At 44.5% G+C, this 18494-nt stretch overlaps 1 protein-coding gene across 1 annotated transcript in view; it reads left to right on the top strand.

The window, feature by feature from the left end:
* SMCHD1 (structural maintenance of chromosomes flexible hinge domain containing 1) overlaps window positions 1-18494 on the top strand; it is a 408526-nt gene that overhangs the window by 66537 nt on the left and 323495 nt on the right. Inside the window, exons 10-12 of the mRNA XM_089678219.1 lie at window positions 1228-1438; window positions 13646-13766; window positions 15106-15289. Of these exons, the coding sequence (XP_089534345.1) occupies window positions 1228-1438; window positions 13646-13766; window positions 15106-15289 (516 nt within the window). The remainder of the gene's footprint in view (window positions 1-1227; window positions 1439-13645; window positions 13767-15105; window positions 15290-18494) is intronic.

Genomic DNA, 18494 nt, shown 5'->3' with positions numbered 1-18494 from the left:
GATTGCAAAATGAGCAGTGTGGCCATGCAGTGTTTAAAACCTTTAAGTACGTCCAGGAGGTGAATACGGTTGAGGAAAAATGAAATCCTTCAGATTTTTAGAGAGATTTGGTTATTTACGTTTCTGTGTACATTCGATTTTCACCATTTTGCAAAAAGGCGCAATTTAAAATTGACATTTATTAACTCAATACAGGTTAAACTTTTATTTTTAGCAGGAGTTTTGTAAAATTTGCTGTGTTTTCAACTGCTGGTCATTTACAAACTCTGAAAGCTGTAAGATAAAAATAAAAAAGCATTGGAAAAACTGCAAAAATGGTCTAGCCAGCTGGGTTTAAAAGTCAAGCACAGGGCCTGGCAACGAAAGGGTTAAAAGACACAATACAAAGCTGTATAAAAGCTTGGTGGTTGTAAAGCCTCAAGGTTTTTTTTTCTCTTCTTGCATTCTGAAGAACCACCTGTGTGCAGCAGTACCCCCAGCCCCCCCTAAAACTTACCTAAGCCCCTTCTCGATCCACTACTGTCAATCACAGTCAGTGAGCCAATGAGAGAGTGGGGGTGGGGCCGAGCAGTGATTCGAGAGCGAGCTGCTTGCTATGGGGGTACTCTGCAGGAGGGAGGGGCCAGCAATGCCGGCAGGGGACCCAAGAAGAGGAGAAACGGGGCTGTTCTGTTGAAAACCATTGCGCAGAGCAAGGTAAGTATGACTTGTTTGTTATTTGTAAACCAAAACATCTGCCTTTTAATATCACTTTAATTATATTTTATTTATACAAAGAATAAAATTGTTTAAAAAACAATGATTGACGCAGATGGGAAAGATGTTCACTCTCATAGATACAGTATTTCAAAATCTCAATATTAAAATGGCAATAAGATGACATGCATGAATTCCTTTAGATTACATATATACTTTATTGTAAATATGTTTGCCAGTGTCCGTATCCCCCCAGTATAACCCAGCTGTCCCTCAACTGCCAAGAAAATGATTTTATGTACAAAAATCCAATTTTTTTATTTGTGATTTTCACATGAAATCTGTATATAGGGTTTGGAATAGATGACCATTGGGTACTTATTTTATAAACTATGGATGAAGCTAGACCATCAGCAATTTTACATTTATATGTATTCTTCTGGTCAATCATAAAATGTTTGCTTTTTGTTCCCATAGAAAAAAGATGAAAATACACTCAGTGAAATATAGTTGTTTTCAATTCTTTTACAGATCAACATATTTGAAAAAGGAAAAACACCTAAGATTATTAACTTAAGAGATGTCTGTAATGACATGCAGACACTGTATATTAACAGTGCTTCTGAGAGCTTTGAGTTTAAGGCTCTGGTTGAAGCTGATGGTGTAATAGAAGGAATCATACGATACCATCCTTTCTTATATGACAAAGAAACATACCCAGATGACCCATACTTTCCCACAAGTAAGTTACTCTGTTTTAGTTATCTTTGTTTCTGTGTCACTCTTTATTTAACATGGTTCCTTTCTGATAACTGACTTGTTCAAGGTTTTAATTTTTAATAGGCATTTCCCTTTTTTTAATTATTTCCCCCACTTTTGAGAGAATGTGCAGGCCCCTTTCCCTTAACCTCTCTACTTGTTTACCAGTGAAATACCTTGTTCCTTTTCTTGCACTGTAGCCCTTTGAGTAACTATAAGAACAGTAGTCTTATTGTCCCTGCTTTAAAAAAACAAACAATCAAAAAAACCTTCAGCGCAAAATTTCTGCTGTATTCTGTGTATCGTGAAAGCACAGATTTTGTAGCTTGCTTCTCCTTGTCTAGCTGCGAAATCGTAGCTTCCCTGCAATTTTTGTATGTCGCATGTTACTTTGAGAAATTGAACTCTGGAAGTTGAGCCCAAAAAGACAGACAGAACAGGACTATTCACCAGAATTGCCTGTGGTCTCATGGCAGCTGATTTTCCCTTATTACTGTCTTACTATGCCTTGTTCTGCACTTTGTGTGAGGATGGCTACCTTGGTAGAAACAGGATTTTTCTTTGCAATATCAGAGATTCTGGTAGGGGGCCAAGTGAGCAGCACAGTAGTGTCACCACCCAAGCAAAGTCCAAATCACTTACAGTTAGGTCCATATATATTTGTACACAGGCTCAATTTTTGTTTTTTTTCAGGTATTTACCCAAACATATTCAAACTATAGTTATATAATGGATATGGGCTGAAAGTGCACACTCTCATTTTATTTGAGGGTATGTACATCCAAATTGGAGGAAGGGTTTAGGACAGCTGGCAGGTGAAGACCCTGAAGACCAGGATGCAGGTAGCAGTATGCAGGTGATCAGGTGCAGCAACAGCGAGGTGTAACTGAGATGCGGATGACCATGGCAGCTGGTAGCCAGGGGTAGTCACAGGCAGGAGAGGTAGAATAGTCAGGCGGGCTGGGTCAGGATCAATCCGACGGATCAGGTACAGAGGAGTAGGCAAGGGGATAGTCAAAGGGAGAGCCGGATCGGTGCAGGCGGAGTTCAGTCGTAGTCAGAGTCAAGCAGGTAGATCACAGGAGTCAGGATCCACAATCAATCCATACAGATCATCCGTGAAAAACAGCTCCAAAAAAATCAAAGGGGAGGTGTTAAATTTGCTTTTTCCACCTGAATTCTGGGTTGGGCAGTGAAAGGGGGACTCACAACGTCACTGACTGTGCATTGCTGGTTTAAGACCAGGATGTACTAGGCCGCTTGTGCTCGCCAGTTCACCAAACGGTAGAGCGGCACTAGTACTGACACTCTGCTGCATATGAGAATCATCATGCAACTGTAACACCTCAGCAACTTGGGAACGGGGTCAGGTAAACCTGACCTTAGAAAGGGACCTCTACTCCATTGTCTGAGCCATCTGTCAGGGTATCGCTGCTCTCTACAGGTTTGTATTTTGAGCCTGATTCTGTCAGTAAGGCTTCCCCTTCACTCTCATCTGATGTACTCAAAATGCTGTAGGCCTCTTCAGTAATGTACCTTTCTTTGAACATTCTGGCCACTAAATTCATAGTACCTAGTGTTAATCATGGGGAAAAAAAGCACCTGTCTGTCAGGGACTGCTTGAACTGCTACAAAAAAATGTACCTGCTAATGCTAGCAGAGATCAGGCCTGATCTTGCTAACCCTGCAATTTTGTGTGTAATGTATCAAGTGACCGTGATCTACTGACACTGCACTTACTGGAGGAGAAAGGGGGGTTAGGCATAAGGGCTAAATGCAGGTGCTGACAGGTGTCGGGGCTAATCCTGCTAACGATGCATTTTTGGGATACTATACTTTTGTGAACGCTGCTATACAGTGGATATAAAAAGTCTATACACCCCTGTTAAAATGTCAGGTTTCTGTGAGGTAAAGAAATGACACAGAAATAATTTCAGAGCTTTTTCCACCTTTAATGTAACCTATAAACTGTATAACTCAGTTGAACAACAAACTGAAATCTTTTAGGTGGAGGGAAGTAAAAATAAAAAAACTAAAATAATATGGTTGCATAACTGTGCACACCCTTAAATACTTTGTTGAAGCACCTTTTGATTTATTACAGCACTCAGCCTCTTTGGGTATGAGTCTATCAGCATGGCACATCTTGACTTGGCAATATTTGCCCACTCTTCCTTGTAATAACACTCCAAATCTGTCAGATTGCGAGGGCATCTCCTGTGCACAGCACTCTTCGGATCACCCCACAGATTTTTGATCTTATTCAGGTCTGGGCTCTAGCTGGGTCATTCCAAAACTTTAATCTTCTGGTGATGCCATTTGTTGATTTGGATATATGCTTTGCGTCGCTGTCATTCTGAAAGATGAAGTTCCTCTTCATGTTCTGCTTCCTACCAGAAGACTGAAGGTTTTGTACCAATATTGACTGGTATTTGGAACTGTCCATAAGTCCCTCTACCTTGACCAAAGCCCCAGTTCCAGCTGTAGAAAAACAGCCACAGGCTCGTGAGCAGCAACCAAGATGGCTGCTTTGTAAATTAACTCCTCGGCCGCCGGACACATCGGCCGATTTTCTCTCCTCAGGGGGGGGGGGGTCCCCCTGTTTCCTCCCTGGCCCCCTGTCTCTCTGGTGCCCTGATGGGCAAAAAAACGCCGGCCGCCCGTGCCTCCAGCTCCCGGCAGGCTGCTCCGGAGTTTGCGGCCTACCCGCCGGAGATCGCGGCTGAAGCCGGGGCCTCGATTTTGGGCCGGCCGCCGCGGACTTCCAGGACCCCGGCCACGGGTTCGCGGCTCCCGCCCGGGACCACAGATGGAGCCCCAGCCGCGATTTTGGGTCCCCCGCTGTCACCATCCATAGGTGGGTCGGACCCTGGCAGTGTAGAGGACCTGGCACCAGAGCCATCCCTGCAGTCTCCCATCCCATCTCTGCGGGATGCTGAGCTCCTGCGCCGATTCCAATGTATGCTGCAGTCCGAGTTGTCCTCCGCTACCTCCAAGCTGGCCGACCGTCTTTCGCAGGAGATTCGCGAGTTGGGCAACCGGACGAACGACCTCGAAGATAAGATGGACGCTGCGGCCATGGTCATGGAAAATCACGAACAGAATTTGTGCGACCTCAAGAAAGAATTGGCGGACGCGCTGCTACGGCTTGAGGATTTCGAAAATCGTTCCCGCCGTGGCAATCTGCGGTTAAGGGGTATCCCGGAAACGGTCGCGGATCTTACTTCCACTGCTACAGCTCTGTTTCAGGAGCTGACACCCGCTGTTCCCATTGACCGGCTTGAATTTGACCGCATACATCGTGCGTTGGGCCCCAGACGACCGGATGGGCCCCCGAGGGACATTATCATCAAGTTTACGTATTACCGCACTAAGGAAACTATCCTCTTGGCGGCCAGAAACAACCCTGACCTCAGCTTCCAGGGGCATCGCTACCAGCTCTTTGCGGACCTCTCTCAGACCACTCTTCAGAAGCGTCGCCAATTGAAGCCCTTCACTTCGGTCCTGGTGAAACACAGTATCAAATACGCTTGGGGCTTCCCGTTTCGCCTCACCTTCACCTACCAGGGCCACAGTCATTCTGTGGCTACGCCGGAGGAGGCCCATTCTCTTCTGGAATCTTTACACCTTCTTTCGCCTGAGGCTGCGAATCGGAGCCCAGCTCATTCATCTGGATCCCCGGCAAGGCCTCTTCTTCCAAGCCGCATCTGGGAGCGGTCATCCAATAGGAAGAGGGCCCTCCCTCAGACCTCTTCACGATCAAGTCCTTCCTGTTCTTCTCCGGGCTGAAGATGTGTCTTGGACTTCCCATGTATCATCTCACCGATGGACTTCCTTGACGGGACCGTGAGTTTGGCCCTTAGGGCTCCCCCAGTTTGTCAGCATTACGGGTTGGGACTGCTCCAGTGTGCCCCCTTGGGTTCCTTCCCTGGTTGGGGGGGTCTCCTCATGGATTCGAGAATTATGACTTTCTGCTGCCGCAGCCTATTTTGGGCCTGGGTGATGGTATTCCGGTTTTTGTTGGTAGCACGGAGTGAGGGTTCCCTCTGGTTTCGGGGTGGGAGGTTGATCTGGTAGGCCCGGTTGGGTGGGAGGGGGTTAGCCCCATGGTTCTCTGGGTTGCTATGGGGAGGTCATCACGGTGGCCTAGCTCCTTTAGTTTTATTGCTTTGGTACCCCGTTCTATTGTGTTTAGTGCCTTATTGCCCTTTTGCCCCCTGGGGACTTATGTTTCTGATGTTTCCATTTGCAGCCATGTGTCCGGTGGCAGAGCCACCCCTAACTGGTATCCTTCCTTTGTAGGATGCACGTCACCATTGGCGTGACACGATTGCACTATTGTATATTCTTTTTGTGTACTTTTCCTTCTTTCTTTCTTTGTTTTTTTTTCTCCTTTGGTTTTTTTTTGTTTTTTTCTGCAGGGTTCCGGGACGCCACGGTCCGATCGCCATTGGGAGCAGAAATTGCTAGCTGCTTTATGGTTTCTTCTGCTGAGCGCGTTGCCCTGATGCCGCCATGGCCTCGCCCCTTTTGAAAATTCATTCGCAAAATGTTCAAGGCTTTAATTCGCCTCAGAAGCGGGCTAAAGTTTTTCATCACCTCAAATCACAACAAATTGACGTGGTATGTTTACAAGAGACCAGGTTTTCTCAGTCCTCCGCCCCGCGTTATCTTTCACCTCACTATCCCACCTTTTACACGGCCTCGGCCCCTGAGAAGCGTCGGGGTGTCCTGATCGCTTTTAAACGCAATCTCCCCTTTGTCTGTGCTAGGAATATAGCGGACCCCACGGGCAGGTATCTGCTTCTGCAAGGCACCCTCTGGGATCAGGAGGTTACTTTTGTCTCTTACTACGCGCCTAATCGTTTTCAGGATAAATTCTTTTCACATCTTTGCACCATTGTTTCCCGACACTCCAAGGGTCTTCTTGTTGTTTTGGGGGATTCAAATGTTACTTTGGATTCCGCATTGGATAGGCGCTGCGCACGGGGGGCGGCCCCTTCTCATGACTTGGTGCTGGAGGAACGTATGCGCTCTCTCCTGCGGACAGCGGGGCTGGCGGACGTCTGGAGGGAGCTTCACCCAACGGAACGCGACTTTACATTCTATTCCAGTCCTCATGATAGTTTTTGTAGAATTGATCATATATTTATGCAGGTTCAGCAGCTTCCCTTGGTCAGGTGGATAACTATTCCCTCCTCGCCTTGGTCGGATCACGATCCCTTGGTACTTCTCCTTGCCCTCTCTGGGTCAGAACGGCGCCCATTTCATTGGCGCATCAATGATTCTTTATTGACCACTCAGGCTACCTGCCAACAAATAGAATTTTTTTTACGAACATACTTCACGGAAAACGCGGGATCGGTCTCCTCGGCAGTGCCCCTATGGGAGGCGCATAAGGCCACGGTGCGGGGTCATGTTATACAGCTGGCGGCGGTCCGGAAGCGGGAGCGGGAGCGCCGACTTTTGGAGCTTCATTCTCTCCTGGCCTCTGCGGATGCGCATTGGAAGTCCTCTCCATCTGCGGCCCATAAACGCGCTCGGGACGCTCTGGCGGCAGAGTTAGACCTACTTGCCTCTTCAGAGGCGGAACGGGCCCTGCGTTGGACCAAACACAAATTTTATTCCTGTGCTAATAAGCCAGGCCCGATGCTGGCCAGGAAACTCAATTCTGTGGGGAAACCCCATAAACCGATTCGACTGCGACTTCCAACAGGTGGCTGTACTTCTAATCCCCAGCAGATTGTTTCCCGTTTCTCAGACTTCCTTGCACGCCTCTACGCTAAACCAGATCCCTTCCCCGTGGCTCAAGCAGAGGCATTCTTTCAAGATTTCCGACTTCCTGGGTTATCCGAGGCAGCACAGGTGGCACTCAACGCCGGTGTCACTGTACCAGAAGTGCTCCAAGCTATCAAATCTTTACGGTCCGCCGCGGCCCCAGGTCCCGACGGCTTCTCCGGTCTTTATTATAAGAAATTCTCAGCCTTGTTGGCGCCCTTTTTGGCTGAGTATTTTAATGCGTTACGACAGGGCTCCTCGCCCTCCCCAGATGCGCTTAGAGCGCATATCGCCATGATTCCTAAGACGACCGATGATGTACAGGAACCGCAAGCCTTCCGGCCTATTTCTCTTCTTAATGAAGACCTGAAGATATTGGGCAAGATCCTTAGTTTCCGCATTAATAAATATTTGCGTAGCCTGGTCCACAGGGACCAGGTAGGGTTCGTCCCCGGGAGGCAGGCGGGTGATAACATTCGTAAGGTGGTCCATCTGATACATTTTCTGCAACAGCGGAAAATCCCGGGATTCTTACTGTCTTTAGACATATATAAAGCCTTTGATTCTCTATCCTGGGAATATCTGCGGTTTGTGCTGTCTCGTTGGGGTTTTGGGGATTCTATTCTTTCTTGGATTCAGGCCTTGTATTCTTCTCCTTCGGCCTCCGTCAAATACGCTGGGTATTTTTCAGATCCCTTTCCTATTGGGCGAGGGACGAGACAGGGTTGCCCCCTGTCCCCAGCGCTCTTTGTCCTGGCGCTTGAGCCGTTGGCTTTGGCGCTTCGGACCGATTGCAATGTATCGGGGGTTCCTTACGCGGGACAGGTATTCAAACTGAACCTTTTTGCGGATGATGCCCTCCTGACTCTTACTAACCCCCTGACGACGCTTCCTAATTTGCAACAGGTTCTTGAGCGCTTCTCCTTGATTTCGGGTCTCCGTATCAACTTGGATAAGACTGTCGCCCTCAATATTACTTTGGCTTCAGATTTGGTTTCGCGCCTACAATCCCACTTCCCTTACAAATGGGCTTCCTCTTCTCTTGAATACTTAGGCATTCGCTTGACCCCCACTTATGACTCCTTGTTTGCTGCGAATTACTATCCATTGCTTAGCTCTCTATCCTCTCTTATGCATTCTTGGCAATTTCCGCACCTGTCTTGGATAGGACGGGTTAATTCGGTGAAAATGACCATCTTGCCGAAATTGTTGTATTATTTTCGCACACTCCCGGTGCGGGTTCCCCCTCATTTTCTTCGGTTGCTTCAGGCGAAGTTAATGCGTTTTATCTGGGCCGATAAGCACCCCAGAGTATCCAAAAGTACGCTTTTTGCCCATAGACTTCAGGGTGGTCTTGGGGTGCCTAATGTGACTAAGTATTATCAAGCGAGCCAGATTGCCCCGCTGTCTATGTTGCACGCCTCTTCCGACGTCCCCCTCTGGGTCCTGTTGGAACTACCTAATTGTGCCCCTATCGCACTGTCGACGCTTCTATGGCTTCCCCCTGCCCTGCGCCCTATGGCACTGAGTCCGATGTTACTTCATGGCCTACAAGTTTGGGACTCGGTGCGTTACTCTGGTGGTCTGATGTCACCTTTTCTGCCTTTGCTCCCAATTATTAACAACCCTCTTTTCCCGCCGGGTTTGGATCACCCAGGGGCGTTTTCTTGGTGGGTGACTAATGGTTTTTCGCAGGTGCGACACTTTTTGATTTTTCGGTCCTTTCCCACCTGGGACTCTCTTTGGGAATCCCGGAATATCCCCCCGGCGGAATTTTTTCGATATCTTCAATTGCGACACTGGCTGCTCTCGCTGCGGGGTACTTCTGCGTTCCCGTACCAGAAATCTGCCTTTGAACAGCTCTGCCAACTGCGTCCGGGCGCTCCGGGCCTTATATCCCTTCTTTATGCAGCTCTGAACAGACGCTCGTCGCATACTTCTCTTTCATATGTTGTTCAGTGGGAGCGCGACCTGGGAGTGGCTGTGGATCCGGAGGACTGGAATAAGGCCTGGTCACTCATAGCTAAATGCTCATTTAATACGACCACACTGGAGGCAGCCTATAAGGTATTGTTTCGTTGGTACTGGGTTCCGGCTCGGCTGGCCCGGGCTAACCCTGCCTGTAGTGATCAATGTTTTCGGGGTTGTGGTCATCGTGGTGATGTATTACATATCTGGTGGTCATGCCCGAGACTGTTTCGTTTTTGGTCTCGTGTATTTGGCCTCCTTTTCACCTTGTTCCATCTCTCCATACGCCGGGATGCTCGGTATGCCTTGCTTCATTGCCCCATACCGGGCCTCTTAGCTCACCAGCAGAAGTTGGCTTCCTATCTGTTTTTATCCGCCACTAGGACAATTGCTCAGGCCTGGAAGAGTCCGTTTGTCCCTCTTCAGGGGGTGCGGGATCGTATGACCACTATGATGCTCAACGAACAGATGTCGAGTATCCGCAACGACTCCCAACGTAAATTTTTGAAAATATGGGAGCCATGGTTGCAATATGCCCTTCCCTCACTCCCCCCGGCTAGTCTGGGGATGTAATGGCGTTCGGTATTGGCGCTCTTGAATCCCTGCTCTTTGCCCCCCACCCCTTTTTGTTTTGTTTTTTTTCTTTCTCTCTTTTCTTTTTTCTCTCTCTCTCTGTTTTTGGTGTGACTGGACAGCTGCATTTAATTGTTATAATCAGTTATATTACTGTTTTGTACCTTATGTGCCACTGATAGCCCCTGCGTGGGCATACCTTTTGCCCTGTTGGCATTAGAGCATTGTTTTTCCCTTTTTTTTTTATTTTGCATTTTGTTTATCTGTGCAATTGATAGCCCCTGCGTGGGCGTGTTTTATTGCCTCTGTTTATACTGTTTAAAAAATTTAATAAAGACCATTGAAATAGAAAAACAGCCACAAAACATGATGCTGCCACCACCATGCTTCACTGTGGGTATTGTGTTCTTTTGGTGACGTGCAGTGTTGTTTTTATGCCAAACATATCTTTTGGAATTATGGCCAAAAGGTTCAACCTTGGTTTCATCAGACCATAACATATTTTCCGACATGCTTTTGGAAAACTTCAAATGTGTTTTTACAAAATTTAGCTGGGCTTGGATGTTTTTCTTCGTTAAAAAAGACTTCTGTCTTGCCACTCTACCCCATAGCCCAGACATATGAAGAACATGGCAGATTGTTGTCACATGTACCACACAGTCAGTACTAGCCAGGTATTCCTGCAGCTCCTTTAATGTTGCTCTTGGCAGCCTCCCAGACCAGTTTTCTTCTCGTTTTTTCATTAATTTTGGAGGGAGTCCAGTTCTTGGTAATGTCACAGTTGCGCCATATTTTCTCCACTTGATGATGACTGTCTTCACTGTGTTCCATTGTATATCTAATGCATTGGAAATTCTTTTGTACCTTTCTACTGACTGATACTTTTTAACAATGAGATCCCTCTGATGCATTGGAAGCTCTCTGCGGTCCATAGCTTTTGATGTAGGATGCGACTAAGAAACCGTCAGGAAAGACCTACTAGAACAGCTTAACTTTATTTGGGGTTAAAGATAGGTACTTTAAATGATGGCAGGTGTGTACTGACTTCTATTTAACATGATTTTGAATGTGATTGCTTAAATCTGAACCCTGCTACATCCCGAGTTTTTATGTTTACCCCCCCACTAAAAGATTTCAGTTTGTATTTCTATTGAGTTGTACAGTTCATACGTCGCATTAAAGGTGGAAAAAGTTCTGAAATTATTTATTTATCTTTGTCTCTTTTGTTTACATCACAGACACCTGACATTTTAACAGGGGTATGTAGACTTTTTATATCCGCTGTAGTTCTGATCAAAGATATTGATCCATTCAGACACTATACTAGCAATGGAGGTTTCTGGATGTGAGCGTGTTCTTGGCAATCAAGGGGTTAAATGTGGTGATTGATGTGGTGGTGGGCAATCTAACGCTATCCAGGAGGGACGGTAACTAATGCTTATGCATTCTGAAGTCGCCTGTGACACTAATATAGTGATCAGTAAAAAAAAAAAAAGACACTGGTGACAGGGCAGTGAAGGGGTTAACTGTGGGGGCAATCGGGGTTAAATGTGACCTATCCGTCCTTTGACTCATGTTCATCATTTCCTGTGCCTGTGTAATGTAAACACAGGCACAGGTTGAGCTGTGATTGGGTACAGCCCATCAGCCGGTCTAGGATAAACATCATTGGCCTGAATCTGCTGAGTGATTGTTGCTGTACTGAGTCACAGCACCGATGCACGCCCCCCGTACCGTGAGCACAGCGGGAGCACGGATCACGTTTATATACCTGATTCTGCGCAGGGAGTCCACTCTGTAGCAGTAAAACTGCTATAGGGCGGATGGTAACTGTTAACATACCCTTTTGGGTGCATGTTTACCCATTTGAATACCGGGCAATTTTCCCCCTTCCTGCCCAGGCCATTTTTCAGGTTTCAGCGCTCTCACACTTTGAATGACAATTGTGCGGTCATACAACATTGTACCCAAACTAAAATTTTATCATTTTCTTCACACAACTAGAGCTTTCTTTTGGTGGTATTTAATCAACACTGGGGTTTTTATTTTTTGCTAAATTATCAAAAAAAGACCGAAAATTTTGAAAAAAAAACACAATTTTCTTTGTTTCTGTTATAAAAGTTTGCAAATAAATAATTGTTCTTCATAAATTTAGGCCAAGATGTATTCTGCTACATGTCTTTGGTGAAAATAATCCAAATTAGGATGTATTTTTTAGTTTGTAGGAAAGTTATAGAGTTCACAAACTATGGTATAGATCTGAATATTGATCAATCCTGAAGTACTGACAGCCAATCTAATTTGTTGAGGTCCAAGAATGTCAGAACAGTACAGATATCCCCCAAATGACCCCTTTTTGCAGAGTAGACAGTCTGTCGTACTTCATAAGAGGCACGGCGAGTTTTTTGAAGTTGTATTTTTTTTGTCATAATTTTTCAGAAAATGAAAAAATGCAAAAAATTTTCACAATTTTTTTTTTACATACTGTCACCAGTGCAGTACAGCATCTTCATATAACTGGCATGGCGGTGATCAGGGACACTAACTGGTGACAGTATGAAAAAAAAAAAATATATATTTTTTTTAATTTTTTTTTTAATTTTTTATTACATTTTGTTTTCATTTTTTTTCATATTTCACTATGTCCAAAGTAGTACAATGTTACCATAGTACATTGTACTACTTTGGGGAAGTGATCAGTATTTTTTTTTACATAATTTGCTTATAGCAAATAATTACTTTGCTATAAGCAAGCATTTACCTGAATGACATCGATTCATTCAGGGTTTTTTTTTTTTTTTTTGTGTTTAGCTGTGATTTGGCCACAGCTGATCACATGACATGTGCATGTGATTAGCTGTGACCATTCACAGCTAGACAGTGGTATACAATAGATGGCATGAATTAAGCCATCCATTGTATACAACTGTCATGTGACCTGCTGTGATTGGTCACAGCAGGTCACTTGGTACCGGCAACGGGGCCGATACTCAGATCTGTCATCGGCCGTGTCCGAGGTACACGGCCGGTGACAGATCGCGCCGCTGCGCGGCTCTGCAAGCGTTAAAATGTGCGGGAGGACGCCATTTGGCGTCCAACCCAGAAATCCAATACATTTTGCCGGCCGCCTTTTGGCTATTGGCCGGGCGTGTATTGGTTAAAGAGCGCACCTAAACCACACCTCCCCATTGAAATGAATAGAAAATGCATGAAAAAGCACCACGGTACATAGCACAGGTACATGATTGAAATTAAGCAACCAGAATAACCATCAAAAACACATTGAAAACATATGTGTTTTTTACCATGTTTTTCAATGGAACTGTGTGAAAGGGCTATTAGCATTCATTCACACCATAACTCATGCATTGCATTTTTGTAAGGTGTTGTAATGCATTGGTGTGCATTTTTTCATGTGTTGCTTTGGGGTTTTTTTGCCTTGATTTGCTTCCAGTGCCGTTGCATTTGTGTGTTTTTGCTTGTGCTTGAACATGTGCTATGCTGAAAAAGAGTAGTGCATGCCGTACTTTTTATCAGCACTGGGCAAATGCAACGCAAAGCACTGGTATAAATTTAATTCAAGGGGAACCATTTTTTTGGTTGCCATGTATTGGAAATGGCAACAAAAGCACGGCAGCACGTGTTATATGAATGATCCCTTAAAAATGCATATCGCATATAAGACGCACGCCATTGGTGTGAATAGTTCCATAGAATTTTAAAGGGATATATCTATTATGCATTTATGTTTTGTTTTTTAAACCTCAAAAGCTCCTCAAAAACTTACTAGTGTCAAAGAGCTCTGATAAGTGTAAAAAAATGTGTGCATTCAACATAACACTATTTAATTTCATGGTACGTTTTTACATAGAAAATGAGGATGATGAATTTGATGAAGACTGTATTCCATTGGAGAATGAAGCTCGAGGGAAAAGGCCAATCTTTGAATGTTTTTGGAATGGAAGGCTTATTCCTTACACTACAATTCACAAGTGAGTATTGTAGCTTACCATACTTATAAATCTACTTGAAAACTAGTCTAACCTTATTTTAAAGCTATTTGTACATACAAATAGTTGTACTTAAAGCGGATCTCCACCCAAAAGGAGACTTTCTGTTTTAAGGCCTCCCCCCCTTGGTTTTGACAGGTACCTGCTCCCACTTCACTCGGATCACCTAGGCTCCTTCCCTCCTCCCCACAGTCTTCTGGGACACAGCACTGGTTCCAGAAGACTGCCAGTCTAATCACAGTGTGCAGCTCACGCATGCGCAATGGGATCCTGGCTGTGAAATCGCAGGCTGGCACAGCGGGGTGCCCACAGCTAAGATGCTGGCTCCCCCTAAGGTGAGCACACTGCTGGATCCGTGGACAGGTAAGGGTCTATTTATAAAAAAAAACTTAGCAGCTATATTTTTTGTGGTTGCTGACTTAATTTTTACAAAAATTTGGTGTGCCCGAAGGTCAGATTACAGGTTTTAAAACAACCATTACAGTGACGAAACATAAATGTGACATTTTTGCAAACTGTAAGAGGTTCATTTATGACTGGGAAAAACATAGACCCCAATTTTTAACTCTTCCCTTACACATGCCTTAAAGTTTGTTAACCCCTAAATTCTCTTCTAACCTTGAAATATAACCCCATATCCTAACACAGCATATAGCTTAACAGCTAATTACCTAAAACCTGAACTTAAAACCTAATCTTCTAATCTGTTCTCACCTTCTCACTGAAGATATTGATCATTTTTGTTTGAAGTTTGACACCAAAACAAAGCAATGCAGAGATGTTGGTGCTGAAAACTACTGCTTCGCAATATGGGGCACCATCTTGTTTAACTGGCAATGAAGTATTATCGCTTCACTAGTACATCTGTGTGAGGCAAGCCCATGACACACAAAATGATTACTGTATGCTCTGTGAATGAAAAAAAAAAGTCAAAAAGTTTGCTGTAATGTGCTGTCAAGGCATAGGTACCAATTCCTATTAAGTCAACAAACTAGATTATTTTACTTGTTTGCTGCTATTAACATCCTGTGAATTTTAACCATTAAGGCTGTATTTTAATGGGCACCAGATACTGAAAATCAATCCAGTGTCTGTCAATTTGCCCATTCTGGCATACTGAACATCAAATACATAAAAAGAAAATCATAGTGTGTCTAGGGTCAACAGAGTACAGTACATGTGGCGAATGGAGGCCAATGCATGAAGAAGGGTGGAACTAACTACATAGAGCATCCCCTAACCACATTGTGAGGGGCAAAATTTTTAAAGATCAACAGACAATGCATATTAAATCTGATAATCTGTATGTTTTTTTTAACAGTTTTGATTGGTGTGCTGTCCCTAAAAAAAGAGGAATTGTTCCATTTGAGTGCTATAATAGGATATCTGGAGTATTATTTACAAATGACAAGTTTGGAGTCAGCACAAATAAACTGACTTTCTTAGATTTGGGATTAAAACTACAGGACAAAAACACACTTTTTACAAGGATATCCAATGGACAGGTGAGCAGCTAGTTTTTGTTCCATTTTTTTAAAAAATAACCTTGAATTGTATTTCATTGAATTTTACAGTTAAATGGTGAAAAAAATACAGTAAGAAAACAACCCTTTTGTGCCACCCTGCTCTGATAAAATGTTTGTCATGTATAAGAGCAGCCCCGTACAAGTGGATAAACAATGTCACCATCTGTTTTTCAACATCAATAACAGAGTACAGCATGCCAATAAAAAAATCAATCTGAACTGCAATAAATATTAACCACTAGCCTACTGGGCACTTATACCCCCTTCCTGCCCAGGCCAATTTCCAGCTTTCAGCGCTGTCGCACTTTGAATAACAATTGCGCGGTCATGCAACACTATCCATATGAAATTTTTATCATTTTTTTGTGACAGCTTTCTTTTGGTGTTATTTAATCACCTCTGGGTTTTTTATTTTTTCTTAAACCAAAAACCACTGAAAATTTAAAAAAAAAAAAGTTTTTTCTTAGTTTTTGTTACAAAATTTTGTAAATAAGTGATTTTTCTCCTTCACTGATGTGCGCTAATGAGGCTGCAGTGATGGGCACTGATAGGCTGCACTGATGGACACTGATAGTTGGCACTGATGGGCACTGATGAGGAGGCACTGATGGGTATTGACCGGCATCACTGATGGGCACTGATAGGCGGCACTGATAGGCGGCACTGATGCACACTGATAGGCGGCACTGACTGGCACTGATTGGCAGCACTGATAGGTGGCACTGATGGATGACACTGAAAGGCAGCTCAGATGGGCACTGATATGTGGCATTGGTGTGCACTGATATGTGGCATTGATGTGGCACTGATAGGCATTTCCCTGTTTACATATGATCAGCTGTGATTGGACACAGCTGATCACATGACCGAGCCAACATCTTCGGCTCTTTCCGTGATCGGTGATCCGCTGTGTCCGAGGGACACAGCACACCGCCGATCGCCGTGCAGCACGCTCCCTGAGCCGCGCATGCACGGTGAGAATGGGAGGACGTCATATGACGTCCTCTCAGAACGAGAGAACCACCTTGCGCCCGTCATTGGACTATATGGCGGGCAGGAGGTGGTTAAAGCATAACTACCAAAGGTATTGGGATGCCTGCCTTTACACGCACATGAACTTAAATGGCATCTCAGTTGTAGTAGGGTTCAGTACTGAGTTGGCCCACCCTTTACAGCTATAGCAACTTCATTTCTTCTGGGAAGGGTGTCCACAAGGTTTTAGGAGTGTATCTATGGAAATGTTTGACCATTCTTCCAGAAGTGCATTTGTGAGGTCAGGCACTGATGTCGGATGAGAGGGCCTGGAATCGCAGTCTAAACTCTAATTGATCCCAAAGGTGTTCTATCGGGTTGAGATCAGGACTCTGTGCAGGCTAGTCAAGTTCCTCCACCCCAAACTTGCTCATCCATGTCTTTATGGACCTTGCTTTGTGCACTGGTACGCTGTCATGTTGGAACAGGAAGGGGCCATCCCCAAACTGTTCCCACAAAGTTGGGAGCATGAAATTGTCCAAAATGCCTTGGTATGCTGATGCCTTAAGAGTTCTCTTCACTGGAACAAAGGGGCCAAGCCCAACTCCTGAAAAACAACCCCACACCATAATCCACCCTCCAACAAAATTTAAACTTAGCAGAACTTAACAAGTACTCTTGCTCTTGTTCTCTTGGCAACCGCCAAACCCAGATGTCTTTTGGATTGCCAGACAGAGAAGCGTGATTTGTCACTCTAGAGACCATGTCTCCACTGCTCTAGAATCCAGTTTTGGTGTGCTTTACACCACTGCAGCCAAAGCTTTGCATTGCACTTAGTGATGTAAAGCTTGGATGTAGCTGCTCGGCCATAGAAACTCATTCCATGAAACTATCTATGCACTTGTGTGTTAATCTGAACGAAGTTTGGAGCTTTTTAGCTATTATCTCTGCAGACAGTTGCTGACTTCTACGCACTGTACACTTAAGCATGTGCTGTTATTTTTAAGTGGCCTACTACTTCGTAGCTGAGTTGCTGTTGTTCCCAGTTGCTTCCAGTTTGTCATAATACCACTAACAGTTGACCGTGATATATTATTTAGTAGCAAGGAACTTTTATATGTGTACTTATTACACAGGTGGCAACCTATCACGGTACTACACTTGAATTCACTGAGCTCCTGAGAGCGACCCATTCTTTCACAAATGTTTGTAGAAGCAGTCTGCATGCCTAGGTGCTTGATTGTATACACCTGTGGCCATGGAGGTGATTGGAACACCTGAATCCAATGATTTGGAGGGGTGTCCCAATACTTTTGACAATATAGTGTAGATGTACTGATGCTGAATATATTTCTATGGTACTGCTTTAGAAATAATTCTATTCAGCATTGGTACTCTATTTATATAATTTTATAACTGCCAAGAATGTTTTATATCTTTGCATGCTGTGCTTTGTTATAAATACGAAGTCTGTGCCTTGTACTGTATTCTAAGATAGGGAGTTTACAAGTAAATCTGCTATACTGATACTTTTTAGAATATAGATTTGACGCTATGGTGAAATCATGTTTGTTTATTGTTCCCGAAGGGCTGGTTCACACCACAGAAACGCAGTCAGGATGCGTTTTTCTATGCCTTTCTGCATGTGTCTTTTTCATGCATTCCAGTGCACAAGGCTTATTTTCCTAAAATCACCCTTCTGCTTATTATGTTCAAGTTTCACTAGTTCCTGAGCCCGATAATATGCAGTTCATGTGTACTCACCTCCACCTGTTTTGTAAATTCCTTGCTTACAACAGGAGGGGAGGGTGCTTAGAATCCCAATGCAAAAAGCGATATTTGTACCCAGAAGCACTTTCTTGACTCTAATTGCAGTGGTTTACATTTAACCAAAATAAGGTAAACTAATTGTAAATTTTTATTTAGAGCACTTGTATAGTTTTATGGATAGTCATTATCCACTCATGACTGTCACTGAGCTATTTCTTTTAGAATGTGATCTTTATAGAATGAAACAACTCAGTGATCACATGACTGCTGATCACTGAGTTCTCACAGCCACTCTGAGTAGAGAGTGGTGTCTATCAATCACCGCTGTCTGCTCTGCCCCCTGCACTCACTGGTGCACTGGGCTGTGGGGGGGGGGGGGGGGGGGGAGTGACTGGCTCAGGCTCTCAGCGGATTGCTGAGAGGCTGAGCAGGTGCCGCTCCA

Source organism: Staurois parvus, unplaced genomic scaffold, assembly GCF_062004578.1.
Source record: "Staurois parvus isolate SC_StPar_1 unplaced genomic scaffold, SC_StPar_1.0 ptg000015l, whole genome shotgun sequence".
Classification (NCBI taxonomy): domain Eukaryota; kingdom Metazoa; phylum Chordata; class Amphibia; order Anura; family Ranidae; genus Staurois; species Staurois parvus.
Note: the sequence above shows the minus strand (reverse complement) of the source record. Positions and strands in the feature narration are given on the sequence as shown.